Below are 8,426 nucleotides of genomic sequence, written 5' to 3' on the forward strand. Positions count from 1 at the left end.
AAAAAATTTAGGAAATCAATTTTTATTGACTATGACAGTCATTTAGGCATCTGCAATTGTAACTTCAACTTCTACGCCTGGCTCAATACTGATGGAAGTGATCTGCTTGACAATCTCAGAGGGGCTATGCAAGTCAATAAGACGCTTGTGGATACGCATCTGGAAACGATCCCAGGTCTTGGAACCTTCACCACAAGGTGTTTTCCTAGTAGTGATTCGCAGTGTCTGTAATGGAAAACAAAAAAACAAACAAACAAAAAAAACAAACAAAAAAGTTAAATTAAGAGACAAGATACCAGTATACATGGATCTGCAGCAGGCACCCTTTTCAAGGCTACAGGTGGGCACTGACAGACACAGCTTCTACTAAAGACTGCCAAAGCCCCACATCCATGGGCTGAAATCAAACCCCTCTGCAGGCTGGATTTAGCTTGCAGACTTTAAAATTTCTGCCCCCCCCCCCGGGTTTCTAACCTGAACAAGATGTTCTATAGTCCAATTCAAATATTACTTTTAGTAATATTCTACTTTTAGTTCCTTGTCAAAAGGCAGCTCAGTGACCACTACAGTTGCCTTTTTTCTCTCGCACACCTAGGATCGTAAGTCCAGTAAAGAATGCACATTAGAAACAAAACATAGCTTTCAGTATGCTTTGCATTAAATAATTTCCACTCAAGTGTTAATGAAAGTCATTCATTCATAGGCCAATTATAATTTAACTACACTTATGCAGGGTTATTACACTGGAATGTCTCCTGTTTTTATTACTAGCTTACAAGTGTGTAAGATGCAGCTTTCCCTCCCTTTTTTAGTTCTTACGCACCTTGGTAGGCATTCGAACAGGTCCCTTCACTTTAAGATTCTTTTCCTTTGCACCTCTGATCAAGTCAGCACACACTGCAAGAGAAACTGCTTTAGATTCCTCTCCCACAACTGAACTACACTTCCATTTCATACCATTTGTTGGCTCAGAATAGCGTATAAGATTATCACAGTAATTCAGCTTACGATTTATCCTCATAGCCAACTCTATACGGAAAACGAACCGATTCTGAAGAAAGCAAGTCATTTGTAAGTCTGAAATTTAGACCTGGACGTACTAACAGTTAGACAGTGCTAGAGTGACTAATTTAAAAGTACTGTTGAAATATTAAACAGTTTAAAGACACAGTTCACTTGAAGGGCATGAACAAAGCAAGAATGTTTACAACATAAAAAAATTCAAGCTCCCATTCATTCTTGGTGTAGGCCAGCCCAACCATTCAAATGAGATTTTAAATAGTTATTTTGTTTCACCCCCCTCAGTGTGGGGTGCTTTGAAATAAAACACATTCAATAAGCTTCAATTCAATGATCCCTGGGCACCCAGACCCACAGGAGCTTTTAATCAGCATCACTTGTTAACTGAAGTGCCCAGCACCACATCCATATATAAAAATGCCCTGAGACCACTCAATGTTTCTGGAGCTCTGAAGACCAACATCCACAACCCAATACAGGCTTTTTTAGTTATCGAACATAAAACCCAGGCCTTAACTCCAAATGCAATACAAATATCCAGAGCTAGCAACCCAGAACTTTATCGAAGTGCTGCCATAGTCAGTTTAACCCCCAGGGTGCGTCCCTTCCCCACTGTAAAAGCAGCACCTAGGGCTGTAGGTTTGTCTCAGCCACTTCCACTTTGCCAGGCTCTTGCTTTGCAAAAACTAGGACTACCAGCTCCAGACCTCTGAAAACCAAAGCACCCCTTACCCTTCTCCAGAGATTTGACGTTGCGGCTGGTCAAGGTGATTCTAATGCGGTGAATCGCCACTTCCTGCTCCACAGGGGCTTTGCCCGTATCTTTAAAAGCCTGGAACATTCAAGCGGAGCAGGGGTTACTAGGGCAACAACCAGCTCCACGGCCCACGCACAGTCTTCCACAGCTCAAGCCCGGGGCAGGAACAGCCCCACGATGCTAGGCAGTGGGGGGTGGGGACAGCGCGTCTGCTTGGCGTCTTGCAGCTTCCATCAATCGGAGCCTACACCCACTACAGGCCCGGACCGCACACCCCGGCGCCACCCCCAGCCAGAGGGACCGGTCCTGAGGGAAGCGGCACTGGTTCCCCGCGCCCCTCCCTCACCATGGCTGCGGCGGATTCTTCCTGGCCGACTTATTCCCGGGCGAGGCGGTGCGGCCCAGCGAACAGCGGTGAGCCAGGAGTCGCCACGCAGCAGCGGATCCACTCACAGAGACCGAACAGCGCACGCGCGGCGCCTTATATAGGCAGCGTGGCTACTATCCGGGCACCCGGCGTCCCACCCGGAAGTGAGGCCCCACCCGGAAGTGTGTCGTGGGGGCGGTAGTCCGCCAGGAGGCGGGGCGAAGGTTGCTGTCAGGCCTTGCGCCGTCCCTCCGCGGCGCGCGTGCGCGTTGGCTGCTGCGCCTGCTCCAATAGCCGGCGCCGGAGGCCCGGCTTGCCTGGGTGCCCGTGCCGTGCCCTGCCACCAGCTCTTCCCAGCTAGTGGGGGCCGACTCCCGTGGACCCAGACCCGGAGGGGTTCCCTGCATTCAACCCAAGAGCAGGAACCGCAACCTTTGTGGGACTCCTAGCGATCAAAGCAGCTGTAGAAAGGTCCCAGCAAGGCCAGTAGAGGCCACCCTTGGAGTAGAAAAAGCCAACTTGCACAACAGGACTCTCAGACCCAGGGGAGTACACATTCCTCCTCAACTTCCCTTGTGCAAAATGAAGTTTCTTTTCTATCCAAGAGAACTTCCACAATTTTTGATTTCTCCTTGGCCTGAAGAAGGGTGTGCACTGGAAAGCTTGCAAAGAAAGATTTGGTTTTTTTGCTGTGTTGGTCTAATGAAAGGTATTACCTCTGAACCAAGAGTTTTAGATTTCAAAAAGCTTAAGACACTTGAGCAGGAATCCTGTTGGGTGTCCAGTCAGAGATGAGGGTTTTCTGTGACCAGTAGTACAACTCGATCCACTGGTACATCAGGCAGCTGTGTCTTGATAAGCGGCTGCAAGGAGGGACACTGATTGTAATGGCAGCTTTCCTGGTGGTCTCTAGAGCAGCAGAAATAAAGCTTATCATTATTTTAAAGATTAGCTTCTTCATTGGGTTCTCAAGGAGCTGTGTGGTGAAAAGGTTGTGCTTTATTTCATGGCAAAACCGACATGGCGTGGAGACCTCTAAAAGATGTGAAGCCTTTATGTGTCTACATCTCAGATGGCACCGCTGCCACCTCAACCAAGTGGCAGCCTGTTTCCTGGTAAAGCATCTTGCCCTCGAAGCGGAGAAGAAAGCAGAGGAAGGAAAAGAAGAGGAATCACAGCCTACAGCCTACTCTACCCCACAGAAAGACCTGCAACTTCTATGGTTAGATCTGGGGGTCAAGAATTGGACTCTTAAGTCACTTCAAGACTCATCAGTAAGATGTGGTAGAAATCACTCTCGAATTGAGGGACTGCTGGCAAGCTAAACACACCAGAAAAATAGTAACGGTGTTTTAGGCTGTATGTACAAGGGACAAGTCTACTCATTATCAATAAGCAGGGAAAAGGCAGAATATCCAAGCAGCAGAGTTCTGTAGTAGCTGTGCCGCATCTTTTCATTAGCTCCCTCCTTTCTTTGCTGGACAGCAAATTTGATTTCCTGGCTGTGAGATGTCTGTCTGTTACATTGATTCTATTTGCTATCTTTGCTCTGTCCATGTTAGCTTATTTCTATTCTGTCTCTTTCCCCATAGTTTCAGTACCGTTGTGGTTAGAAAGTGGTGAGTGTGTGTTATGTGACAATTCTTTTGTTTATCCACTCTTCATCCTCTTTCCACAAGCCATTTACAGGACCACTTCTGGTGCAGTACTGGAGGTGCTTTGTGAACTTCATTCAAGATCATTCCGTTTTCAAAAAAAAGCCTTAGATTTCACAAATGACCGAGTCCAATATGGTATTTCTAGATCTCTTCCCTAGACCTAAAGAACTGGCATGCTGCCTTCAACCTACAGGTTGCAAAACTTTCATATTCCTGTTTTCCCTGCCCACAAACCACCTGTTGGTGATACTTGAATATGACAGCAGCACACTGGTGACATTCCACATTTTTCTTCGAGGTTGCATATAAATGTCATTTAAAAAGAAGACAGATAGAAAGGGGACAGGGCTGAACACTATAGAAGTAACATGCAAGATTACTTGATGCAGAACAGCAGATGTCCCTCACACCTCTTGGGGAACTGCGATGACGTACTGAAACCTATTCCATGTCCCACTACTGTATGAACTAGTAATGGTTTGTCAGTCACAAAATGGCTTGACAGAAACAGGAACAGTGAAGGATGGAGGTAAGGCTTAGGAACAGAAGGAGCAGATTTGTACTCATGCTAAAGATATTATTTAGAAACAGAAACTCATAGCTGCTGAAGAAGTCATTTCAGAGTGATTGCTCAGAACAGCTGGCCAGATCCACAATGTAACAATGAAAGTGATCCAAGAGGCATAGAATGCTAAGTTTTAGTTTCAAAGTGTTTGTTAACTTCCCTCCAAAAAGATAATGTGGTAAAGCAACAGCTGGAGCCCCCCACTTAGAAATTAAGAGGTTGTGGGTAGGAAAGTAAAGCAAATGTAGAGCTTATAGTGTAGTCTCATAGTTTTCAGCAGAGAAGTTAAGACGAAGGGTACAGCACAATTCCTAGGCTTTGCTTTGGCCAATTTACTGCAGGTTCTCAAATACATAGGAAAAACACATTTTATTTGTTCTCTTGTATACCAGTACATAAAAATTCCATCTCTGCAAGATAATGAGAATATGGATTATTAAGCACCTCAGAAAGCAAACTATAATGCAGAAAGCTGTTTTCTCTGTTTTATTTTAACATTTAATCATCACTTCACTTCTCTGAACAAGAACTATACCTAGGGAAAGCAAAGGACATGTTATTTCCATCTACAGAACAAGGGAAATGTTATTTACTTGTTCACTCAAAGACATTTTTCTAAGGTCTTAGAAGATTGTGATCAGATGTCCTACTATTTAAGCAAGTAAAGATAAACCCTTAAGTAAGTGTAGAAGTCTAGGGCATGATAACCACCGACAGCCAAATGTAGATAACACTACAGCAAGTTTCTTTATATTTAATTTCCTTAAAAAAGGCAGCCCATGATGCCATTTGACTACATCATAATTTTAGCTTTTGTTTTGGAAAGTGTCTAGCCCATGTGGCTGCAAAGAAAGACTTTGGAGCTTAAGGCTGAAAACGAGGAGCAAGTATAAAGCAAAAACAAGTCATCTCAGGATTTTGGAAAGCTTGGAGTTAGCACTGCTGTATTTAGTTATGCACTATGACAGGCTCTACGTACAAAGAATGAGCAGTGAGGCAGCTGGCAAAAGTGGGCATGAAACTCTCATACCACCCCAGTACTTAGCATCTTGATGCTATTTCTGCAAAGGCTTATGTAGCTGTTTAACTTTACATACTACAAATAGTCCCTGTGAAACATATAGGCTACTCACAGTGTAGAAAGTTAAGCAAGCATCTAAGTCTTTGTAAGAATGAAACTATAATCTGACTTGTTTTATCCAGCTGGATCAGCAGGAGTAAATAAATTGGTTGTGTGGTGCTACTACAGCATAGTTTAAACTAGTGCTACCAGGGTGGATTTGGTTTAAATCAAATTGATTTAAAAATAATGATTGAAATCACTGGTCAGGAAGCCTCAATTTAAAACAGTTTTCTACAAAAAGTGCATTCTTGTTTTGTTTAATATAACCTTAATACATATTATTCACAATCAGAGATAGATGTTGGTGTCATTTTTAGAAGGTACACACTATACAATTTAAAGCAGTGATTTATTTTGATATTTTTCAGATTCATTTTTCTGACATAGCTGCAACATTAATTATGATTTGGTTATTTTATTTACCAAAGCTAATTGAAGCAGATACTTGTGATGTCACTGGGAGATTCACTAGATTAATCGTGGATATTTGGGAGATATTTTTGCCTTGCTGTATTTAAAGGACAACAACCACCATTACCAAAAACAGACATTTAAATTGTTTTATTTAGCTAAAAGCAACAAGCTTATCTATTTTGGATATTTTTCTTCAACAACAAACATATAATTATTTTAATAAAAAAGCAAATGTATTTTTTTGCATTTTTAGCTATTTTAGCTAAAACGTGACGTGTTTTAAAAAAAATTAAATAGATTATTTCAGCCAGATCAACATGAGAAACTTAAAATACTGGGTTATGCAGCAAACTAACCCTCTTCATCTTCCTCTCCCTGTTTATTCATAGACTGAACAAGACAGACAAGCTTCCTTGCTTTTTCAGTTTCCAAGTGATTTTTCAGTTCAGAATGAATTAGTCCAAAGGAAGAAAATATTCTTTTGATACCTGCAGAAGAAGCTGCACCTGTTAGAAGATTGATTATCACTTCAGTAGTCTCTGATGGATCCAGGTGCCTAAGTGACTCCCACTGGGTCATCAGCATGACTTTCTTTAAAACCTCACCAACAAATATATTTCTTGAACGGTTCACAACTGAAATTTATTATAGTTGGTATCATGGAGGGATGATTGCTGGATGCCCATGTCATAGCCATCTCCTCTTCTTCAGCAGTTCTGGACTGACCCTGATACCAAGTATGGAGAATACTAGAAAGAAAATGAGCTGGAGATGGTGCTTGATCCATTCGGTTTTTTTTAATGCCTACAATTTAACTCTGTCATTGCATGTCTCTTTTCATGGTCTTGCTCAGTTCCTTTCAAATTTCAACAGCATCAGCAGTAAAACAGTTATTTCCCTGCACTTTGTTCAAGGCTGTGGAAACAGGCTTCAGGATAGTCAGCATGCGTTCTATATTCTCTTTAGCACAATTTTAGAACTCTGGCTATGACAGTTCCACCTATTTTGTCACGCTTTTGTTTGCAAAATGTAATCAGATTAGGTCAGTTCTCAATATATTCTTCGAAACAGTCCACTACTGAGTTCCATTGTACATCTTGTGGGAGAGTTAGTTTGGTTCCTCCTGCGTTCTTCAGAGCAGCTGCAGCAAAATGCTTGTTACAAAACTATTTTGCAATTTCAACAACATTAGGCTTTATTTCTGGAGCACTGAAGTCTTTGGCTAATAGTTGCATCAAATGAGCACTGTAGCCATGTGTTATTATCTTCACTTTCTTCTAGATTTCTTCTAATCTTTAATACATTTCCAGCATTGTCTGTGACAAAGCTGCATACTAGACATTTGAATTTCCCCCCCCACAGTTTGTTATAGCTTTTACTGCTACTTCGTGTAAGTAGTCTGCTATGCATGCATTTCCTAATGTATCAGTTTTTTCTATAAGGTAGACAGTCCCTTCTTCTGTTGCTACACAAGCACACATTACTAGATCACTGTGAATATTTCTCCACCCATCAAGACTCAGATTAACAATTTTTCCCTCTAGACTTTTTACACACTATTCAGTTTCTTCCTGATGCACATTATCCAGCAATTTGCCTGCTATATCTGCTTTGTTGTGTGGACTGTATCCTAATCAAAATGACGGAACCATGTCAATGAAATGTGTATTCTCAACCATATGGAAAGGAGAGTTTGCTGCATAAATAAACTGAGCGATTTTTTCATCAATTACTTCTTGCTGTAATCTGCTGGTTATTACAAACTTATCTATGGGTGTTTCTGGATGGTGATATACTGTGCAACATGCATTTCATTGGGACACTGGTATTATTAGTAGATAACTCTGAAACTGCAGACTCTGATGATTGTGGCGAAATGCCGGGCTAGTGGCTCCGGCACCGCTTAGGGGAGCCGCGGGCTTTGCGGAGTTGTGCGAGCGCGCGGCTTGTGGGGCGGGACTGAGGTAGCTCTTAGCCGCCCTCGAGGTTCGCCGAGTTGGCACAAGTAGACGACTTAGAGTAAGTAGTTAGTGTCTCTTAATCTATAGGGTGTCCGTTGGTTCACGAGGTTCCAGAGCCAGCCCTTGCGTTCCAACAGTGGAACAAGTCCAAAGCTAGGTGCGGCTGCCGACTCCTTAAGTCCCAGAACTGGTCAACGGCTCATTGATATGGAATGTTAGTAATAAAAGTTATTACGGAGCAGATATAGAGTAAAATAAAAAGATTTATTCACTCACCTGGCCTCACCCTCTTACAAGTAAGAGGGGAGGCCGGTTGGAATGAAGTTGCAGTAAATACAAGTATAGCGAGCGTAGGTATGCTGTCTAAGCTACGATGAGAGGCAGTCGAGAAGCGGAGTCTCCGATGTTTCTTCAGTTACAGTATGCTGGATACTAAAGGGGTCTGTTGGTTCACGGGGTTCCAGAGCCAGCAGCTGCTGACTCCGTAGTCCCAGAACTGGTCAACAGCTCATGAATGGGATAGTCTATAGGGTGTCCGTTGGTTCACGAGGTTCCAGAGCC

General features: G+C 42.8%; 1 protein-coding gene and 1 non-coding gene across 2 annotated transcripts; both read right to left on the reverse strand.

Moving 5' to 3' along the window:
* Positions 1-6: 6 nt before the first annotated feature.
* On the reverse strand, positions 7-2,280 carry RPS20 (ribosomal protein S20). Its single transcript, XM_090039991.1, has 4 exons — positions 2,124-2,280; positions 1,753-1,852; positions 824-897; positions 7-225 (listed from the first exon to the last, which is right to left on the reverse strand). Exons 1-4 carry the CDS (start codon positions 2,124-2,126, stop codon positions 43-45), a joined length of 360 nt encoding a protein of 119 aa, XP_089896117.1. The 5' UTR covers positions 2,127-2,280; the 3' UTR covers positions 7-42.
* On the reverse strand, positions 962-1,026 carry LOC149869258 (small nucleolar RNA U54). Its single transcript, XR_016441536.1, has one exon. It is a non-coding gene; the product is annotated as a small nucleolar RNA U54 (small nucleolar RNA).
* Positions 2,281-8,426: the final 6,146 nt, after the last annotated feature.

This window comes from Crocodylus siamensis, chromosome 3, assembly GCF_052110815.1.
Source record: "Crocodylus siamensis isolate JL-2025a chromosome 3, ASM5211081v1, whole genome shotgun sequence".
NCBI lineage: Eukaryota > Metazoa > Chordata > Crocodylia > Crocodylidae > Crocodylus > Crocodylus siamensis.